This window comes from Photinus pyralis, unplaced genomic scaffold (assembly GCF_008802855.1).
Source record: "Photinus pyralis isolate 1611_PpyrPB1 unplaced genomic scaffold, Ppyr1.3 Ppyr1.4_LG1, whole genome shotgun sequence".
NCBI classification, from domain to species: domain Eukaryota; kingdom Metazoa; phylum Arthropoda; class Insecta; order Coleoptera; family Lampyridae; genus Photinus; species Photinus pyralis.
Genome location: NW_022170249.1, coordinates 19,651,237 through 19,674,248, shown reverse-complemented (window position 1 = coordinate 19,674,248; position 23,012 = coordinate 19,651,237). Strand labels below are relative to the sequence as shown.

At 35.7% G+C, this 23,012-nt stretch overlaps 3 protein-coding genes across 7 annotated transcripts; 1 reads left to right on the top strand and 2 right to left on the bottom strand.

Moving 5' to 3' along the window:
• Nucleotides 1-1,858: 1,858 nt before the first annotated feature.
• LOC116159521 lies at nt 1,859-11,792 on the top strand. Of its 5 annotated transcripts, XM_031472513.1 has the most exons (9): nt 1,859-4,330; nt 4,385-8,109; nt 9,048-9,257; nt 9,382-9,627; nt 9,753-9,914; nt 9,970-10,193; nt 10,547-10,699; nt 11,484-11,616; nt 11,670-11,792. In XM_031472513.1, the coding sequence occupies exons 3-9, from the start codon at nt 9,053-9,055 to the stop codon at nt 11,714-11,716; spliced, it is 1,170 nt and encodes a 389-aa protein (XP_031328373.1). In that variant the 5' UTR covers nt 1,859-4,330; nt 4,385-8,109; nt 9,048-9,052; the 3' UTR covers nt 11,717-11,792. The 5 variants fall into 4 exon arrangements, 2 of the variants coding, with proteins under 2 accessions (XP_031328373.1, XP_031328372.1); XR_004143000.1 differs by lacking the exons at nt 1,859-4,330; nt 4,385-8,109 and having other exon boundaries at nt 8,933-9,257; nt 10,547-10,712; XM_031472512.1 differs by lacking the exons at nt 1,859-4,330; nt 4,385-8,109 and having other exon boundaries at nt 8,933-9,257.
• A 3,192-nt stretch (nt 11,793-14,984) lies between these two features.
• LOC116181381 (protein ANTAGONIST OF LIKE HETEROCHROMATIN PROTEIN 1-like) lies at nt 14,985-18,491 on the bottom strand. Its single transcript, XM_031501774.1, has 2 exons — nt 18,355-18,491; nt 14,985-15,288 (listed from the first exon to the last, which is right to left on the bottom strand). The coding sequence occupies exons 1-2, from the start codon at nt 18,489-18,491 to the stop codon at nt 14,985-14,987; spliced, it is 441 nt and encodes a 146-aa protein (XP_031357634.1).
• A 114-nt stretch (nt 18,492-18,605) lies between these two features.
• On the bottom strand, nt 18,606-20,671 carry LOC116181298. Its single transcript, XM_031501652.1, has 4 exons — nt 19,723-20,671; nt 19,148-19,567; nt 18,971-19,095; nt 18,606-18,926 (listed from the first exon to the last, which is right to left on the bottom strand). The coding sequence occupies exons 1-4, from the start codon at nt 20,669-20,671 to the stop codon at nt 18,606-18,608; spliced, it is 1,815 nt and encodes a 604-aa protein (XP_031357512.1).
• Nucleotides 20,672-23,012: the final 2,341 nt, after the last annotated feature.

The following is a 23,012-nucleotide window of genomic DNA, read 5'->3' as shown; positions in this document are numbered from 1 at the left end:
TCCTGTCCAGTCCGGCCCTGGAAACATTGAGTTTTGCAATGATCTCGCTGGCAAGATGAGTCGTGCCGAAACGAAGAATAAAATATCTACCTCACAAATACGTGAACCTGTAGTTGGTTGCCATTTATCGGGTCCTCGATCTCGTCTCATGTTTTGCACCCACTTCGACCGCCGAGGCTCATCTGCTGGGATTCGGTATAGACTGTACCGTTTCTCAGATCGGTTACTGCAATTTGGAGCTGCACAGCAGGGCATTTTTAAAATGCTTTCTTGATAATCTGCCATAATAACCCTAATAACACATGATATCCCAGGGATGTACCATTAGGGTCTCTACAATGCCCCAATGTCCCGGCCCTAAGTGCGACAATCCTGAGATGTTCTCTTTGGTACATTCCTAAGACGTTTTACGTGGGATGTTCGATAAACATTCCATACAAAGCCTAAATAACAATCTTACAATTCTTGAGACGCTTCCGCGGCAATTTAGTTAAATATGCTTAAAAAATGAATTTATGTACATTAATCTTAAATTTTCTCGATTTAAAAAAATTATCACGACGGGATTCGAACCATATCAACCTTTCCATCCATCCTCTATAATTTATTGAAACGGACATTGGTGGCGCTGGTGTCAAGCGTGAAGCGTGGCGTGGTTATTTTAGCGGTCTTTCGTCTCGTGTATCGGTGTTTGTGAGGTTAAGTTGAGTTTGTGTTCAAGTTTCGTTTTATTATTCAATCTTTTTGCCGGCGGTTACGAAATTTGTTTGTGCTGAACGTCGGTAAGTACTTACAAATTACAATATTAACTGCTATACATATAGTTATTAATGTTAAAAATATCTTCGTTACAATTAGGTAATTACTTAAATTACTCATTCATTACCGTTTGATATAGGTACCTATTATTACCAATACCTATCCCATATTCATGGATCCCTCATCAGAAAAAAGAAAATTATTCAATAAGTTCAGTCAACGTTTTAAGCGCTTAAAGCAAAGTAATGAAAGTTCTCAAGTAAAAACTCCCGAAAATCCCGCTCAGAGTAACCCGGATGATTTTGAAGCAGTTGACAAGCTCGTAATTTCATCTGCTCTGTCGTCTCATTACACTGTTGAGGAGGAATCATCTCGTGAGACAGATACGGAATCGGATAACAGTGAATCCCATGACAGCCAAAATATAATTCAGGGAGACCAATATGATAATGTCACAGGCCAACCATCTCTTTATTTAAATAAAAGTATTGAAGAGTCCGAGCAGTGTCGGTCTTTACCTTTAAATATTTCCTTGTCAAATTGGGCATTAAAACATAATATCAATCATACAGCCTTATCTGATCTATTAATTATATTAAAACAAGAACACCCAACGTTACCAAAAGATGCAAGGACCTTTTTAAAAACTCCTCGACATGCTGGTTCACAAATTAGGTGTGTAGCTCCAGGTTCATATTACCATTTTGGTTTAGCGCAGTGTTTACAAAATATACTCGCACAGTTGTTAAAAGAAAATCGGTTTATACCCAGTGTTTTAGAAATTTGTGTAAACATAGATGGCTTGCCTATTTCTCAAAGTTCCAGTAATCAAGTTTGGCCTATAATGATCGAGGGGTTGGTCACGGAGGAGATTTCTCGTTTCGAGCTAAGGCAATCCGAGGATATTCGAGGAGATCTATAGGGAGATTCGAGGAGATCCGGGGAGATTCAAGGAAATCTGAGGAGATTCGAGGAAATCCGAGGAGATTTTGAGGAGATTCGAGGAGATTCCGAGGAGATTCAAGGAGATTCTGAGGAATGCGAACTGCAAAGCGTCGCGTAAGCAACGTTGTGTGGAAATTTCCGATCCTCGCTCGCAGTTTTGACTCACCAACTTGCAACGCATCTAGGAGGGGTTTATCTTTGTTTTGTGCAAGCACATGCGTTTGTTGCTTTCTATTTTTAGTTTCATCCGCATAAAGCATGTGATTTGTGCAAAATTTATGTTGTGTAATGTGTTGTGAATAAGGATTTCGATGAAGGTAAGTAAAAAAGTGTTTTTTTTTCTACATATTCATAGATTAGGTATAAACACAACAAAAGGTACATTTTCAATTGCACTTAGAAATTTGCTGTCCAGATTGAGAGAAAATTAATGGGTATTTTTTTAGAATAAAAACTTGGTTTTTGTAGACACTGCACCAATGTATCTTAGCCGCAAATTTGTTCTTTATTTACCTTTGCATTTATGGTTATAATAAGCAGTGTTAATACCTCGTATTTCTCCTTCGACTTTAGTTTAATATTTTTTCAAGGTAAATAATATATCATTTTCATTAGCACTGCGCTTATACGAAGTGCGTCAAAAATATTATTTGGGGCAAACTCCTAGTGGCGGCGCACTTTGACAAAATGCATGAAGATTTATTTCAATTCCACCTCGAATTTCACACTTTATCTGTAATTAGGTCTTAAGTGCTAGTGATACATCCGAGGATACATCGGATGTTACCACAGATGTATCTACCCCTTTTTCAAACATTGCTTCTGTCCTTCATTTCAGCGTGCTGACCTACCATTTTGTGGCTTGACTATGGGCTCGAATATGAATAACGAACACACAACCAACAGTGCGTACCAAGGTACGGACGAATTTGAGAAAGAAATACCAGCATTACCTCAAGATTTAAAAAATGTTTTAAAAATTTCGGGTTATTACAATATTGAATCATTAAGTAACATTACAAACGATGATATACAGGCAATAGAACAGTTTGGAAGGGAGGAACTAACCAGTTTAATAGACGAAGCCGAGTACGAGCAATATTTCGGAGTGTATAAAAGAGTACCACAAAAGTTTAAACTATTACCTGGTCATAAGAAGTTGTTAAAAATCGCATCAGAGACACTTAAAAAAAAATTAAACGAACAAAAAAATATTCAAAAGTTTCAAAATCCATTAAGTTCTCGACAACGTAATTGCCCAAAAACTCAAGTGAGAGAGGAAGTTATTGATTTGCATTTAGAAAAAAATAATTTAAGAAAAGAGCTCTTAAAAAAGTGCAAAGATATAATTCAGGAAGCAACTTTAGATTTAAACAAAAAAAGTGAATATCTTACCAGATTGGACAATATTGAGGTAACTGTTCAAATAGGGCACAATGATGACCTGTTTGGCACAGTCTGTTGTATATTATGTCAAAATAAAGTAAAACTTTTTTTTGAACAGCGAAAAAGTACTTGCGCTCCGCGGTGGTTAAGAGGAAATTTCTACAAGCATTTTAAAGCGCACTTTTACACCAAGATCCCTGCCAACAAATCAACTTTAGTGTCAAACGAAATCGAGAATGAAACGAATTCCCAAGGCAATTGTCGTCCAAATAAAAAATTTAAGACAATGCTCAATTATTTAGAAAAACCCTCGGAAAACCCCAAAATCGATTTTTTAAGTGTGTCGGGCATCGAAAAAAATTCGAGTAATACTAGTCACGTTGTTTCGCACATCGATTGTGAATTTAATCTCCAATCAGAACCCAAACGTCCCAAACCATCGTCAACAATAACCTCGACAATAACTAACGATCAAACTCGTGATCAACTAACGAATCAACAAGCGTGCACTAAAAAAGTTAATGTAATACAAAATGTGTTACTGAACACAAAGTCTGATGATACAGTGAAATCTCGGGTGGAATTTGAAAACAAATCAGAGGAGAATTTAAAAATTCCAGATCGAGCTGCAAATTCAAGAAGTGACAGGATCAAACGCAAATTATCTGTAATACCTCAAAATCAACCCTATATAACAACATTTTTCCCTTATGTAAATAGCGTAGAGAAAGTGATGCAAGAAAATGCAGAATTAAAAAGATTATTTTTGGATAACTGTAAAAAAATAAATGTTTTTGAAAACCATCCCAATGAAAGTAGCGACGACGAGAATATCAAAGGTTTGTTAAATTTGCTAATCAAAACAGCCACAGCAAATAACAATAATACAAAGAAAAGCAATAAGTACAACCTCACCTTAAAGAAATTCTCTAATTATCTATTTATCATCGGAGGCAGATTACTATACGAGACTTTATATCTAAATTTGAATGGAGCTTTGCCTTCTATATCTACTGTACAACGTGAACTATTCAAAAATTGTTCCATCGAAGAAGGTGTTCCAAGAATCAAGCAGCTGAGTGAACATCTATCGAAACGCAATTTTCCAAAAACAGTGTGGCTTAGTGAAGATGGAACACGTATTAATGGCAGGATCCAGTATTGTGCATCAACCGATACAAATGTGGGGTTTGTATTACCTATTAATCCTAATGGATATCCAAACAATATGGCATTTAAAGTAAGTATAAGAGATTTTTTTCGAAAGTTCACAAAGATTTTTTTGTATGTTTAGGCAACATCAATCCAGGAAGTTAAAAGACAGTTTCCGGAAGAGAGTAAGGCTAACTACACCTATGCGTTGGTGGCCCAACCTCTTATAGCTAAAAGTCCGCAATTTTGTTATTGTCTGTATGGCACAGACAATAGGTTCTCCTCCAGTGATGTGCTTCAGCGATGGAGAACCACAATAGCTATGGCCAAAGATAATGAAATTGAAGTTCTTGGCATGTCATCTGATGGGGACAGTAGATTACTAAAGGTAATGAAGTATGTAACAAAGTTATCTTCCGCGCAAAACAATGATGGATGGCCGTGGTTTCATGCTGAACTTAACAACATTTTTCAAAAGATGTGCACCGTTTAGTGCTAACTGATATTAATTCTCAAGATAAAATGAATTTCACCGCGGTGTTAAAAATATGTGATGCAAAAGTATTAGATTTATTAAAAAGTGCAGTTCCAAACAGCGAAGCGACTATCTTATATTTGACTATTGTAAAGAACGTTCTGGATGCTTACATGCAACAGGATATCAAATTGGATGAAAGATTGTATAAGATATGGTATAGTGTATTTATACTACGAATCTGGAGGCAGTGGATTAAAGAATCCGATATATATACATTGAAAGACAATTTTATCACATTAAATAGCTATACGTGCATTGAATTGAATGCTCACGCCATGATTTTACTTATCAGAAAATTTGTTAGTGACAATAATTTGTCACCGAACATGTTTCTTCCCCATCTTATGAGTAGTCAGCCTTGTGAGCAGCTATTTAGAGCTACGAGATCCATGACCAGTACCTACTCTACTGTGGTGAATTACAGCATGTTAGAAATTTTACATAGGTTAAACCGTATTCACTATCTAGAAGATGCAAAGCATGAACTTCAAGGAAATTTCAATTTTCCCAAGAGAATGAGAGTCAGCACTACAACTGAAACTTACTATGAACCCATGACTGATTGTGATATAGAAGCTGTAGTATTAAAGTCACAAAAAGACGCAATACATACTGCTGAGAAAATGGGAATCATAAACTGCGACAGATGGACATCTATGATGGAGCTGAACAAGGTACAAATAGATGTAGATTGTGACGAAAAATCAAATGCTGGTAATGAAGAGGACGGCGACCGAATCGATGATGTTGTGCAATGCGAGGTGCCATGTGACGAACAAAGTACGGATACATCAAACAATAATACATTGATAGAAGCGATTCAAGAAAATGGTGATGATGATGTGGATGCAGAGGACACTGAGGTATTGAAGCAATGCTTCGGCGAATCGTTAGACTTAAAGGATTACACAGAGAAGGTGGACCTAGATACAAATAATCTATCAGGAGGCCCGTATTTAAAAGTGGTTTTGAAAAATGGTGCCACTAAAACCGTAAAAAAATCTTCAGTATGTTGGATGCTAAATGAAAATATATCAAGATTGAGTGCTGACCGATTATATAGGTTTAAAGGCCAAACGAATAAAAAAAATATAGTGTTAAACAAAAATAGAAAATGTATTAAATATGTAACCGAGGATGAAAAAAACTCTAAAAATCAAGTAAGGAAACGTAGAAGCCGAGATAACAGCTCATCAGAATCGGAATTGGAAATTGAAAATATCGGCCTTCACGATTCAGAAGACATTTCAGATGAAGAACCGAAAAAGATAAGTAAAGTCAACGTAAACATTTTGAATGAACATTACTATGCTGTGAAGTACGATGCTGCGTGGTATATAGGGAAAGTGGTCAATGCAAAGAAAGAAGGGTTGGTGCAAGTGAAATTTCTGAAAGAAAATCTTCAACATTTTTATTGGCCTAAACAAGAGGACGTACAAAACGTGGAAGTGATTCAAATTTTTTACGGACCTATAAAAATGTTAGGTTCAAAACCTATGAGTTTATCGTGGTCAGACAGACAACAAATTTGTAATTTATACAAAAATTTAAAAAAAAGTTAATTACTTAAACTTTACTTTGTTCCCTCGTTTGTTCCTATCGTTAATATTAGAATGTATTCAATAGGTATCGATAAGTAGAAACAGTGTTATTTTGTTTTTTTTAATGTCCAGTAATTATATTTGATTTTACATTTTTTTAATAGAAGCATACCTGTTTTTTTTAGTACGTTTTATTTTGAAATACTCGTGCGCAATGTGGTAAGTATTGTTTTGTTATTTACGTTTCTACAAATTGGAAATCAAATCCTCATTTTTTAAACATTATACATATACCTATTATCACCAATCTAAAAAAATCCGGAAATTCAAATGAAATCCATGAGATACAGAAGATTAAGTATATTGCGATCCAGAGGAGATCCGAGGAAATTCGGGGGAGATTTGAGGAGATCCGAGGAGATTTGGAGGAGATCCAAGGAAATTTGAGGGAGATCCAGGTGATTTGGTGGAGATCCAAGGAGATTCGGAGGAGATCCGAGGAGATACAGGAGATTTGGAGGAAATCCGAGGAGATTTTGTGAGGAGGCAATCTTTCGTACCAAATAATGTGTAGTGAATAACCCCTCGATAATGATCAATTTATTCAAATATACAAATATTGTCGAGATTTGTGGAATTTATCAGGGAAATGAAAAGCCACACAGTTCTAATGATTTTATGTTAGATTTTGTTATGGAGGCAATTGAATTAATAAATAATGGTTTTTTCTACAATACAATTTGTTATAATGTAAAAATAATTGCATTTATATGTGATGTGCCTGCGAAATCATTCTTAAAATGTATAAAGGGGCATAGTGGATATATGTCGTGTACTAAATGTAACATCGAAGGATCTTATATTGAAAATCGAACATGCTTTCCAAGCTTAGAGGGGTGGAATTTAAGAACAGATTCAGGTTTTCGAATGAAAGAACAAAGCAGTCATCATATTGAAACGACTATTTTAGAATCTATTCCCTGTGTCGATATGATTAAGTCGTTCCCCATTGACTACATGCATTTGGTGTGCTTAGGTGTTACAAAAAAACTTCTAAATAACTTATGGCTCTGTGGTAAACCACCTCATCGTTTTTCATCACAACAAATTAAAAATTTGTCAGATCATTATCTCACATTTAAAAACCAAATACCTTATGAGTTTATGAGAAAGCCAAGGTCATTTCTGGAAGTCAAAAGGTGGAAGGCTACAGAATTTCGTTTATTTCTGTTTTACCTGGGTCCTATAATATTAAGAAAAAGAGTCTCAGATGAAATATATGAAAACTTTTTGACCCTCCATGTATCAATGACATTACTGTCAAAGTGTGATAATTTACTGTATGCTAAGCAGTTACTTAGACATTTTGTACTAACTTACACAATGCTTTATGGAGAAGCAAATGTTTCCCATAATATACATAACTTGCTTCATCTTACTGATGATGTTGAAATATTTGGCAGTGTTGAAAACTTTAGTACATTTCCATTTGAAAATAAGATGATGTATATAAAAAAACTAATTCGTAAAGGTGATAAAACCGCTGCAGCAAATCGTTAATAGAATATCCGAAAAAACACACAAATTCTATTTAATGATAGCAAAACAATTACGTATCCAAAGTTCCAAATTGAACATTCGAAAGGTCCACTAATGGAAAATATATCTGGCGATAGATGGCAACAATTTGAAAAAATTGTGTTTGAAAAGTTCTTATTATCAATACAAGATGCTGATAATTGCTGTGCACTTATTGACAAAAGTGTGGTCATTATTAGAAACATTATAGTAAGTAGTAAAGGTAAATGTATTAAATTAATTGGTAACAAATTTTTAACCTACGAGGACTTTTATACGTCTCCCTGTAAGTCTTCAAAACTTAATATTTATTTGGCAAGTTATTTAGAAAATGAATTGAAATCATGGGATATAAATGAAATTGCCTATAAATGCATGAAGTTGTCTTATAAGACCAAATTTGTAATTTTACCATTAATCCACACAAACTAAGATTTATACAAATTTTTTAGCTTTTTAAGGTGGGCGTACACTGCAAACGAAATATATAAATCAGCTACTTATCGACCTACTTCCATACTTTTAAGGCATTCCAGGTCATCTATGCTAAACTGGACGAAGATTGAAATCATAGTTTCATTTAATTCATTTCAGCCCATGTTAGATTTAAAAGGCTTTTTCAGTTCATATACTAAACTACCTAAACGAAAACTGCCTCCAGAGTTGCTCAAACTTAGTTTAATTGTCCTTAGCTGATTTTAATTTCGTTTATTTCGCAATGCCCGCGCCCCTTTAATATTTTCTTATGTTTATATATGTATAAGAGTTGTATAGCACACACATTTATTAAAAGTTTATGGGACGAAATTTTCACACATGTATCTACGTATAACCATTGAATAAAAACACTATAAGAAGCCTAACGCTTATGGAAGAAAGCGCGACAAATCTCACAAATCCCCTTGCACCCCGCATTGGTTGTGACCACCGAACTCTCTTTGCGGTAAATAGGAGGAAAGCAAATTCTCATTCTTCTCAGTTCAAGAATCGACTCTATTGACAGTGTTCCCATTATATTCTCAGTTCAAACTCTGTCGCGCTTTATTTCCACGGGGTTAGGCTTCTTATAGTGTTTTTATTCAATGGTATAACATAGGTCTATTATAAGGTGTTTCTGTTCTTGTTTTGCCCTTTTGTTGTTTTTTTAGTTCCTATGGCGTCTCCAAATAATACATGGACTGTGGTGTGTTTCACCAATGATGAAACGGTGGAGGCAGTTCCGACAAAATGGTTAAGTGGAGATCAGTGCTTATGGCCAGTGGTAACTAGAGACAAATTAAATACCTACATAAGAAAATGTGAATTTAATTCATGTTGGCCATCACACACTGTGAGAACATTTCGGAATGCAACATATGGTAATCTTCATATTTGTGGTATTAAAAAAATAATTTGTGAAAGAATATGTACCTAATTTTTGATTAATGAAAACAAAAATTTAATTAGATAATAATCAAAGTGAAAAAGGAATTTTTTTTTTAGATAATTACTCTGTTGCGAGGAGCAAAGCTAATAAAGCTGAAAATACAAGTGACCTGAACACAGATTGTGATGATGGTCCTTTATCAGGAAAAAGGAAAAGAAAGAAAAAAGTGATCTCTTCATCTTCAGACGACTCATCAGACACTGAATCTATGAATGAGAAGCGGGCCAATAAAGGTAAAATGCCTTCTCCACCAGCATGGACTGATGATGAACATCGGACTCACAAAGATTCACATCAGTTAGGTAAGAGGCTGTCAAAATATTTTTTTATCAATTTTAATATAATGTTCAGAGTCCCTGAACACTTCAAATTAATGTTGCAACATTCTGTTTTATCTGAGTTCTTATATTTTATTTACCTTTTGTAGCTGAACCAGAAGCATGCATAGATGAACTTGAGGAACAGGTGGTTGTGGTACCACCTGTTATTGAATCATTACCTTCAACCTCGATTGCCCCTAGCCAACAAGAAAATGAAATTAACAATATCACACCACGAAAGCCTATAGACTCCATTAAGGAAAATATAAGCAAGTTTATTTAATTTTGTTAGAAATAAATTGATGTCTAATCAAATTTTTTCAGGAAGGGCAGACCGAACAAAATGTTGTTGCAATCCAGCTTTACTATACAACATTCAGGCATTACTTATCGAAATCAATAACAAGCTGAACAGTGTACCTAGGAAAGCTGAGGAAAATGAAGAAAATATCATTCGGAAATCCGGAATTAGTTTTCCTATGGAAACTATTCAGGAATTCGACAAATTTGAGAAATTCTTTTCGGCAAGAGAAAATTATTTAGCTTTGGTAATATTTTTTATTATGTTATTTAAACAATTCATAACCAACTTCGGCTGCACAAATTCCCAACTTTCTTTATATCAATTCTAAATTGGCATCAGCATTATGTTGGTAGTATGGTGCAGCGCTACCAGTATTAATGGTCTGTTGTTGTCAAGCTGCTGTAGATTTGTTTCAAGCATTAATATATAAAACACGTTTTATAACCATTAATTTTAAATTATACATGACATCAATATTGATTGATTATGTCATTGTTGTCTATGACGCACTGCTCTGATTAAAAGACTGCATGAAAAGCAATGCTTTGTATATTTCATTTAAACTTACCAATGTATGATGCAATGTATTTTTTGCAGGTTGGATTTTTCTCATCTATTGGAGGAGCTAATTTATATGAATTTGTACGTAGATGCCTTGCTCCTCTACTATGGGATGGATTATCGGAACAGTTTTCCTTCTTTGGAAAAAAAGGAAATCTTTCCTTTGGGGATAAAAATTTGGCAAAAATAGTAAATACATTGTGTTAGTTTAACGAAATTGAGCGAATTAAACAATATTAATTCTCTAATGTCTTAAATATTACGCACATTATACCTACACACTGACCAGTAAATCCTGACTTTCAAGTTCTGGTGTGCACATTAGTGCGCAGTTCAGCAAAGCTACACATGGAATTTGTTAATCCCCAACATGCAGGTCTAATAGGAACGTTTCATGACCAGGATTTGCTGATCCATAGAGTAAAATATAATGAAGTTTAGTAACGTTTATATTATAATTTTTTCTCTATGGCTATCGATTTCGGCAACATTGCCATCATCAGGCCTAGCGTCAAGGTTTAAAAGGCAGCGTATTTATACATGTCACTTTAACACTTTATAACCACACTTTACACAACGTTGCTACTAGTTTATCTTCTATAGTCATTCCATTTCCACTTTCGTCAGTAACACGCAACGCACTTCATGACATGTATAAATACGCTGCCTTTTAAACCTTGACGCTAGGCCTGATGATGGCAATGTTGCCGAAATCGATAGCCATAGAGAAAAAATTATAATATAAACGTTACTAAACTTCATTTTACTCTATTCATAACGTTTATCAAAAATGGAGACGTACATCAAAAATATTGCTGATCCATATTGGTCTGTACAGAAATAGTGTGCACAATATTTTTTAATGGACGAGAGATACTTGATTAATATGTGATATTAACTGTGTTATAAACTGTTTTGTTTAATACATTTTACTGCTGTGTATACATTGGTACAAACATTTGCAAAATTTTAGAAGCCGCTGAAAAAGGTGGACATGCAAAAAATAAAAAGGAAGTTGAGCAGAAACTGGGGGATTGGCTGCGAAGATCTAAGGAACGACGCATTCGGGCAGAACATAAACGTGCAACAAAAAAATAAGAATTTAGGTATGGAGAAGCGTGTTTTTTGTATACATACATACTTATAGAGCTTTATTTAGGTGCTATTGGAAACTTGAGTATCCCAAACACCATTATAGAATATTAAGGCAGAGGGCAATTTGTTGTTTAAGAGAATATTTTGTTTTTTACATGTTTTCTGTAAATACTTTGTATCAAACTCCATATTAAATCTTTGTTATTTTATTAAAACAAATTTTATTACTGCTTTTGAAAATCCCTGTTTTTATAAATTGGAACATTCCAACATCATCTTGTGAATGTCCCCGTGTAACATCTCGCATACATGTTTCTGTAACATCGCAAATGATGACATGGCTGTTGCCAGAGACGTCCCTGGGATGTCTATAGGAAAATAGGGACCTCTTAGGGATGTTTGTATTGTCTCATTGGAATGTTTTTAGGATGTTTGTGGGATGGAATTGTGTTATTAGGGAATATACGTGATAATGTAGGTATATGATTTGAATTGATGAATTTGATAAACATGCATGTAAGAAGTTAACCTAATTTTACAAGAAATTTTTGAGTTGGCAAACTTTATCAGAAACACATTTAGGGGCAAAGGCAACACATTCCTTGAACAAAAAGAATAACGATCAAGATTAAGTAATGTAAATAGTTTACCTTATTAAATTAATGTAACAGAATTGAAGTAAATACTTATTAATTCCTTCTTCCTACCGCACGTTGATATATAACTACACCAATTCGGCACTACACAAGCAATATTTATACTCCGAAAGAACGAAAATGGCAATACAACCATGAAAATTTATAAAAACAGAGCAACGTTTAGTAAACATTCACCAGCTGACAAGGCAACTCCCTCCATTGGCTGGGTCCAATATGGCGACCGAGCTTACTCACATTTAGAGAGCCTTAATACTACATGCTTAGTAGGTCAGATGTGTAAGCAGTAGATACAATGATTTGCAAATAGTTCTATAGTACACTAAATGGTTGTCAACGCTGCATAAGAACCACGTCAGAAAATTAATGACGTGCAACGAAAAATTTATTACGTATTTTACCTGTAATAATGAATACAATTAAATATCTAACGGTGCTCTACATATTTTATTGCAGCCAGCACCACAAAAATTACAAATAGATGGTAGCTTCTTAGTTTTAGAAAGTAATGGCACCCCGGTGGACGAAGAGGTACTACCATTACTACGTCCATTCGGAGGTGCCATTACCACGATTTCGTCTGGACAAATCATCGGCAACAGCAAGTACAGTAAAACCACTGTAACCTTAGAAAAAGTATGCTTTGCGCAGCTAATATAGAAGGCATGGGAAGGGATTGTATACTTCCAGTAAGAAGTAGTTCGTTTTTAGGCTCAGTGCGCTATTAATTATTGCTCAGTGAAAGTCATTGTTAAGGCCGCAAGTTTTCATCGTTTTCGTTTGTTGGTGCTGATATTGTTATTAGTTAGTAGTGTTATTGCGCGTACCTAGTTTAAAATGTCTCAGTTAGTAGGTGGAAAAGGACTACACTCCCAGACTCGCGAGGTGGTGTTTAATGTATTAAAATTTTTAGAAAAGATTGTGAACAAGGAAATAGAAATAAGTGATTCCTCAGTGACTGAATTAAAGCAGCATGTAGCAACAGCTACTGGAGTTTCAAGGGCTACAGTGTACAGTATTGTGAAAGAGGGAAATGAACACGAAGCGGTTTTCAAGTCTCCACGTAAGAAAAGAGTAAAAAAATGTGTAGTTACAGACATAGATGACAGGGATTTGTACGATGTTAAACGTATAATATACAATTTTCATAAAACCGACAATCAGCGAGTGACTATTAAGAACTTGTTGCAAAAATTATAAGGAAGCTTGGTTTTAGGTTTAGTGCTATACAAAACAATCGCAAAATATTACAAGAAAAGCCTGAAATTAGAAATCTTCGAACAAGCTATTTAAAAAAAAAGTTCTTGATTGTCTTAAAATTTTCAGATAATGAATATACGTTCAACAGCACAGAATTCCTAGAAAATCGCGTCCTTTACGTTTATGGAAATTATGTAAAAATTTAAAAAATGCATGGAATTTCTCTAATGTTAAGGTAAATGACTATTGTAGAATTGAGTAATGTGTTATTAACTAGTAATAAATAATCGATAACTTTCTTAATTATATTGACATTAATACCGTGAGTAATGTGCAAATACTACTTCTGTTCTGGTTGTAGTTTTCTGTTCCGAATGTACATAATAGCCGAACCTGGTAAGAAACACCGATCAAGTGCGGACGAATCCGAACATGCATGCGCAAATTTTCTAAGGTTACGATGGTTTTACTGTACCTTGTTGTATTCGGACATTTCAAATGTAACAATAGACCCGCCATGGGAAACTACTCTCAATTTGGAAGATTTTAGCTCGTCTAACAATATTCCGTCAGAAGAGTACTACCTCAAATAAATTCGCAGTGGTTTAGAAGGTACACTGAAATTCTGAACAGTATGACTTCGAGATCAAGTACCGAAAAGCAGTCCTCAACCGTGTTGGCGATGCTCCCTTAATAACGAGAACTACACTACCGAAAATTCCGAAGTACCGATTTATGCCCTTGAATTATCCGAATGGTCTTGGTACCGAAATAAATTTAACGTCGTACCCGACCGACCCTATACCGTACCGGATTATTGCGTCCGTAATAATAATTGGTACCGTCATTTCCATTCCAAACAGTTAAAAGATGAAACCGTTACAACACTCAATTAAATTAAATATTTGTTACGTTTTTTTTTTTTTAACTTTGTTTCATTCTGGCATGTGACGGGGAACTCTGCCGCAACGAGAGAGACCGGAAAGTTCGTCACAAGTCCCCCCAGTATTTTACATGAATATAACGATCCAGTTATACATGAAAAATTGAGAACAGGCAACAATAAAGGGTTGTGAATCATATTGTACATCTGGTGATATTTTAGTGGACCTACAGCACGATACACTACACGTATCGTGACCAACAGCGAAAACTGTCCTATGATAATGTCAACAAATTCAACATTTTCCGTAGTGATTTTATGGTAACGGGCGATCAAAAATAAGTTGCTGTCGAGTCGCCTATGGAAGTACGATTTCCCATGTAAACAAAAATTCCAAAGGTGACTCGATAGCAACCATGGTGTATACACCATGATAGCAACTAATTTTTGATCGCATAGTATTTGTGCAATGCGCCCCTTTTTCAAAATGTCTGTTAAATGTAGTGATATTGAGGGACCAAGGGGCCCGACAAAGAAATGTTAACGACTTGTTTTAGTAATATGATGTGAAAACGAAAACTTACCGTCAAAGTAAACACCAAGATCTTTCACTACATCAGTTCTTATTAGTTGAGAGGAATCAAGCATTAGCAATTGCCATTAGTACTATAGAATGATAGAATACAGATCCAGATTTTGCGGGAGCTTTGATTCGAACATGCTTGCCGTCAATGCTACCAATACAATTAGGCATGTTCCATAGTTCCTCATATCGTTGAGCAATTACAATCCAGATATTATGCTCTGAAGGTAAAGTCAAGTACTGTTTGTTAAGACATTTCCAAATTGTTTCTGTTGTCTCTTCTATAACCTTTCCCATCGTCGTCTCTCCTCGCATGAAGTGAAATGCTAGAACTCGAAAAGCGGCACCAGTGACAAGATACCTACAAAAAAATGTTATGTATAAATATACACTAGGTTACATATTGTCGTTGATACCGGTTCTACACCCTGTAGTCCCGGCAACGAAGCCCAAAAAAGGCTGAATAGAGGAAAAAAATCGTGTAGAAGCCAATTTTGGCACAGATGTAGGGGAAGGTATCCTGAACAACATACTAAAAGTACTGAGGGGTGGGGTGTGAGCTAAAGGAGGGGGGAAGAGCTAAAGGTCCCTTTTTTGAGTTTGTCGTGAATAATTTGAAAACGGTTGCTCCTAGTTAAAAATTTTGCTCTAGAGAATTAAACAGCATAAAATTATCTACAAAATGATATAGAACAGTATATAATAATAATACTTGAGATCCAGAGGGAAGAAAAATCAAAATTAGTCAAATTTTAACCGGTACGCACACGGGCAGCCCGAATGCGATTATGTTACGTAGGCGGGAGGGGGGAGGTCATTGCATGCTGGTGGACAGCAAGGACGTCATTAGTTCACTCTCATCACGCTATGAGGCTCCTATTGTTCAATTGTTTTATCCATTCAAATGCAACATGTTGTCGCATGAGGACGCGAACGAACTCGTTCAGTTTCACTGTCTTCAGTGAGTCTTTACGATAAGTTGCGCATCTTAAAGCTAGTGTGTTTAATTGACTTGTGTTTTACTTTACTTGATGCCACATGATTAACTATGGCTGATAAGCAAGGCAGTGATTTTATGCAAATGCATGTTTTAAATTAATAATATGCCATGTGTGTGCTTTTGGATCTGGGCTGATCAACATGAAGTTCAAATAACCCAATTAATTTTTGCATATTTTGCATATTTCAGTGCCCTTGTGCATAAAATATTATCAAGAGGATATTCAAGCATTTTTGATCCCTGTGTAGTTATTTCTAAAGAATTTTTGTCTCTGGCCTATTATAAAATTGCAAAGCAAGAAACTTTTGCGCTTTCCTGTTCCTACTTAGTCGACGCCACGGGTTTTGTGCATCTTAGTGAGTCATAAATTCCGACGATTGCATAAAAAGCTTATGCAGTTTTTACGTCTGCATTTGTAGTCGCTGCCGTAATTATTAGTTTTTCTTTGGAGTTTTACGAAGCAGTACCTACTTAGTAGCATTTTCCTTCTCGTTGTTATCAAAGGGTAGTGTAAGTTGAAATTACTTAGTTTTTAGTTATATTTTGTGCATTTTTTTTTGAAAAATATACTATGAAGTTGTTGCAACCTGTTGTTTTAAATACCAAAATTTGTGGAAAAATTGTGCATTTTAAAAGAACATGATGCATATTTGGTGCATAATTATCACTATTTTTGTGCAAATATATGCGCATATTTCTACATTATGAAGTGCATATTATTCCTTGCCTTGCTGATAAGTGTTTAATTTGCGAGGATGATGTTGACAGTGATTTATGTTATGTATAAGTGGGGAAAAATGGAATAAATGGATTAGTAAATTCTAGTATTCTGAGAAAAGATGGACAAGTTTTAGGAGGAAAGAGAGCGGCCTGTGTTTTTTTTAGAGATACAACAGTGGCTCAATAACCCCTTACCGCCCACCCAATGGGGTTGGGCCAAAGGAGAAGACGAGGTACTATTCCCGGTAACCACAAATGATCCAATGGCACTCGAGGCGATAGTTAACATAATATTTTGCCAATGTACAACTGGGTGCAGAGGGAGGTGTGGCTGCCGCAAAGCAGGAATTGCTTGCTCCGTCGCTTGCGGCAGTTTCCTAGGCATGTGCACGAATGGAGCCCCGAACGATACGATCGATGACGACGACGACAATGAAGATTTTGACTCCTGCCCACACAATCTCGCCTACGTATCATAATCGCAATCAGACTTGCCGTGTATTACGACTATTTTAAAATTTTTGATTTTTCTTCCCTCTGTATTTCATTAAGGATCATCATGACTTATATACTGTCTATATCATTTTGTAGGTAATTTTATGGTGTTTAATTCTCTAGAGCAAAATTTTTAATTAGGTGGAACCGTTTTCAAATTATTCACGAAAAACTAAAAAGAGGGACCTTTAACCCCTCCCCCCACCCTTAGCTCACACCCCACCCCCCAGTACTTTTAGTATGCTGTTCAAGATACCTTCCCCTACATCTGTGCCAAAATTGGCTTCTACACGATTTTTTTCCGCTATTTTTCCTTCGTTGCCTGGACTACTGTATGTAAATCTCTAAAGAAGGACTGTACAAGTTTTATAGCAGAAACACAAATATTTTGTTCTTTCTTCAATATATTTAATTTGTTTCAGCTACGGAATGTAAAAAAAGATGGAGAATGATGAGAGTAATTTTTCTGAGATGTAGACGAGAAAAAAAGAAACCATCCGGGTCCTCTGGTAAACAAAAGAAACCGCATTACTTGGAAGACGCAATGAAATTTCTAATTCCATTTACAAAATCGCGATGCCAAACTGGTAATGTATCCGATGATGAAAGGGCGAAACTGAAAGTGATGATAGAGAGAGTGAGGGCGTCTACAATTTCGACACTGAAGAAGAAGAAAATATGGACACGACGGTTCAAGAAACAAGTTCAAGAAATGAAGCAGAGGAACAAGTTCTTTCTACTACGGATGTCGATACTACAATTGTTCAAGTACTAGTGGCAAAAAAAACTCACAACAAAACAACCAGGTAGTACAACTTGGGAGCATGCTGCAGTGCAATGTTTAACTAATTTGAATAACAAATACAAAATGAAAAAGGATGAACCATCAAATGAGGAAGACAGTGGTCACCTTTTCTTGAAAAGTTTGTTGCCTGATATAAAGAAATTGAATGATGCCCAAAAAAGGCGCTACAAACAAAGAATTTTAGTTCTTTATGATGAGATTAAAAATGAACAATATGTACCAATTCCTGTATATTCTCCATCAATATCCGATTACTCATCAGCATCATCCGTATCATCTCATCTCATTATGAAGCTAATAATGAAGGAAGAAATACATGTCAAGCAGAAATCTCTTCGTACGCTTCTCTTCTGTCGGCTGCTGTTAATATTGATAAGAACTACGAATAAATCTTAATTGCCACTTACCTTAGCGTTATCTGTAGTTTTTCTTCAACACTAAGAGACAGTCTGAAATTAGTATCTTTCTTTTTTGGACTAGGACCAACCAGTGACGGCTCGTGACATTTGAAACTGCCGGTTCTGTTGTAACCAATATTGCGCATAATGATAATTGTAGGTATAAAATAAAATAAAAGTAGATTTAGCAACAAAAGAAAAAAAAAACAAAAATAATTAAAAAAAATTTATTCACCTGGAACTACTTACACATTTACACATTACTTTTTATAAATAAGCTCCATACGACGCTGTTTTTTAGATGCGAATTTATCAATCACTCGTTCATTGAAGTTTGGTGTTGCTGTTATAAATCTGCTTTCAATTGATAACACTGCTAGTGCTCTTAAACGTTCTTGAGTCATAGTGTTACGAAGAAAAGTTTTGATTCGAGTTAATGTAGAAAAACATCGTTCTGCTTCCGAAGTGGTCATGGGTATTGTTACAATAATTTCTAGCAATTTTATAACTTCTGGAAACACATCTTCTAAATTATTAACTTCAGAAACGCCACAGCTCCTTTTATGGTCCGATACTCCTCTCTTGAGTATATAATTGAAAGTTCTGTTCGTAATCGCGCTTTTACCAACATAGGGAAGGCATTAACTGTAGAGTTAAATTCATCTTCTGGAAACTGTTTTTCGTACTCTATAAATTTTTCCGGTAAAAGTAAACACACCGCTATTGTGACCAGAAAGCGTTCTTTTGCAGCTGTAGTAATCACATCACAAACTTCGTTTTGGATTTGAATCAATCACCTGACCACTTGCTTCTTGAGCTTCTTTCACAATCAGATCGATCGAAGCTTCCCTAATTTTGGCAATGTTTCTTTCAAATTGTGCAACAACATCTTTTACATTTGCTGCGTCAATTGTTCGTTTTTGCAAATGATTATACAGAATGTCTACATGCGGCATTACATGATGAAAGAACGTAAGCCAGAAAATAAATATTTTGTCCTCTAGCATTCTTTTGATCGCTGTAGCTTTGTTTATGGTTGTGTTGTTTTCGGTTAGTGTATTTTGTATTTCGTCCATGCAGTCGATAAGTGCTTCCCGGTGTTCAAAAACTACATTCACAGTTCTGCTTTTAAAATTCCACCTTGTTGGAATGGATCGCGGTATTTTCTTCCCAACTATTTTGTCTAATATTGAAACGCGTTGCGGAGAATTTGAAAAGAACACTGGAATGTCCTGTATAATGGAGAAAAATGTACGCACTGAGAGTTTTGTGATGAAGCCTTCCCCATTATTAAATTTAATTGATGGGCATAACAATGAACGAAATATGCATTGGGAAATGTTTGCCTAATTTTTGTTTGCACTCCACCAATCCTACCGCTCATCACGTTTGCCCCGTTATAGCTTTGAGCTATGAGTTTATGTTTGTTAGAACCCATCAGAGGATCAATAACATTCAAAATGTTTTCTGCTAAAATTTGAGCAGTATGTCCCGATGGCTGCAAAAATCCCCAAAAACGTTCAACTGGTACACCGTCTTTTATGTAGCGAAAAATTACGACCATTTGGAATTTCGCAGATACATCGGTTGTTTCATCAGCCATAACAGCAATAAAAGGCGCGGCAGAAATTTCTTTTCTAATTTCTTCGTAATATACCTCTAATATACACGCTAGCAGATCGTTCTGAATCTCTTTTGATGTTCCTTTAAAAACCGACGCATTTTGCAAGTGATCTTGCAAAGTCTTATCAAGTTCGGCGCTAAAGTTTATAAGGCCTCGGAATATACCAGCATTTGTAGAAGTTTCCGATTCGTCGTGCCCTCGCAATGCCAGCTCGAAAGCTCCGCAAAATTTGATGCAATCGATTATTTTTGACAGCACATATCGATTTTTTGTAACCTCTTCATTATGTTTTTGGATATTTGTCCAATATGCACTGTCAAGTTGAGCCTGTATATTTGTTGTCCCTAACAGAGACAGATGCATTTGATTTAAAATATGTTGCTTACTGTTTCCGTGAGTTTGTATGCGATCACTGAGGTGAACTAGATCACGGATGCCGGTTTGCGTCCACTTCGTATCTCCCCCAAACAATACGCATGGAAAGCAAAAGAACGCATTTTTGACGGTACAACCGCAAATCCACTTAGTTCTTGAATAAATCTCCCGATTAAATTTTCGAACGTACTCTTTTCCTCTACTTTTTCCTTTGAATTCAATCGTCATATCCGGCAAAGGGCGCCCTTCTTGTTTTATTCTCAGTTTTTCCTTCAGCGATAAACGCGAAAAATTTGCGAACTTCCTGGTAATGTCCTCCACATCCATTATTTATAAAAAGTAACGCTCACAGAAACAACAATAATCCCGAAAATAAACGCCAACGCAACATAGCAACCTGTTTCGGTACTGTCTTCGCTGCAGCTCCGTTATCCCCTTAAGCACGTGGTTAATTGACGTCATCTGCTAATCGTTGATTGGCCGAGAGGCCATAAAACTGAAAATTTCGGTACGCAGTCCCGTCTGAATGATTGGTTGCATAAAATAAGGATCGTAGGGCAGGGTTGCCAATGACGGTACAATTGTATCAATCTGGTACATTTTTGAGCATTTTGTACAAAAATACAATTCGATCTTTTTTGGTACGTTTTTATGAAATCACTGTAACGCGCACATTTGTAAGTTGCGCGAGGAAAAATTTACAAATGTCATTGATAATAAAAGAACAGGTCAACTTTAAAGTAAAACAATAGGAATATGCCGTTCTAGAATGAGCAAGTTCATTCATTCATTGTAATATGATGGTTTATGACTCTGACTCATAAATCCCCAGTCCAGTTCGTTTACTTTTGAAACAATACACCCTATATATTAAAACAACTACCTACACATTCTATTTTTGTTCAGTAAGAGTAACTAAGTCAGTGTCACATTAACTCAGTCGCTAATCAGTTTGGTGTTCTACTGTTTACTGTTTTACATTTGCTTTACGTGCTTTTTATAGTATTACCGTCGTAAAATATGGATAGGTAAGTAATTAATATTTTGTCGTAATTAATGAGTCATGTCAATCTATCATATCCACAGACAAATAATATAAGGGGACCGCGCATTGCCTATTCCACTTAATGCAATGTTTATGTTTTGATGCCAACATCATGTAGGAGGGGAGGGTGTTTGTTATTATTCTCTCTCTCTCATGCTTGTAAACAATTGTCCTACTTATACAGTGGCGTGCAGTTTTCGAGGGATATAAAATTCAAAATGAGCACTGCATATTGTTGTATTCTTTGGCACAGCTTTCTCATGAAATCCTAACACTTAATACCACACTCTCTTCTTTCGTTTGCCGTCGTGGGGTATCCTAGATAAAAAAATTTATACTATAATTAAGCAATGCTATAATATAGGTAAAAGTTTTGCGCACGCCTATGGCAAGCATATCAACCTATGTACTTACCTGTGAAACGATAAGTTAGGATAATTCCTACTACTTTTTTTGCACACATAGCATTGATTCACCATATTCTTTCTGATCAGGCTCACAAATTCACGAAAATCTAAAAAAAAGCGGTAAAAATCAACCCCTAACCTCAAAAAATGGTTACGAACCGGTACCGTCAGCTGTTGTTATTGTTTGTCCTACAATTCGCTTAGACGGTGATACATGTTGGCTTCACTTGAAAATGTAAATAACGCTATCCCCCCTTATTATTCTTTATCTGAGATCATATCTATTCATTTTTCATATTTACTGTTTGGTAATGATTATTGAATTGGGATACTTTCAGTTTGAGCACAAAAAATAAGATGATTGAGAGTAATTTCCTTGTTATAGATTTGTTATTAAGAAAAGAAAGGTTGACTCGGAGGCGGAACCAGTACAGTTTTCCAAAAGCAGCACATCTGTTTCTATTACACCATCAACCACCTCTTCTGTTTCTTTTGAGCCATCTACTTCCTCTTCTGTCAAACCATCTACGTCTTCCTGTTCTTTTATGAAATCTATGGCGACTTCCGTCACGCCACAATCACCTACGACTCATGAATTATACGATACCCAATCACAAAATGACCATGATAGTGATTCATCTTCCAGTTCCATCTCTACACACAAGAAAACCTATAAGCGAAAATTTAGAGATGTATGGTTAAGCCAGTTTTCGTGGCTTAAGTTGTTAGGAAATGGCAAAAAAATTTGCATCATTTGCAATAATTCCATTGAAGGAGGTAAAACGCATTTACAGCGCCATGAAAAAAATAAGAGGCATATGCAGCTACAAAAACAAGTTGCAAATACGGAAAATATATCCACACTTTTGCAGAAAGGTACAGAAAAACAAAACTTTCTAAATTCGGTTAAGGAGGCAGAATATAAACTAGTTATGGGTGTTGTTGTTGAACACAATAGTCCCATGCTTATTATGGATCATCTCCCAAAATTGCTAGCATCAACAGCTCCTGATTCCAAAATCATTAAATCGATGGCCTGCGGCAGAACGAAATCAACGCAATTGATCCACATGTTGAGAAGGGAAGCAGAGTCTACTCTTGTAGCAAAATTACAAGTCACAAAATTCTCCATTATCATTGATGAAACAACAGACGTATCATCCCAAAAATGCCTAGCAATATTGGTAAGATTCGTGGATCCGACAGCGCACAGCAT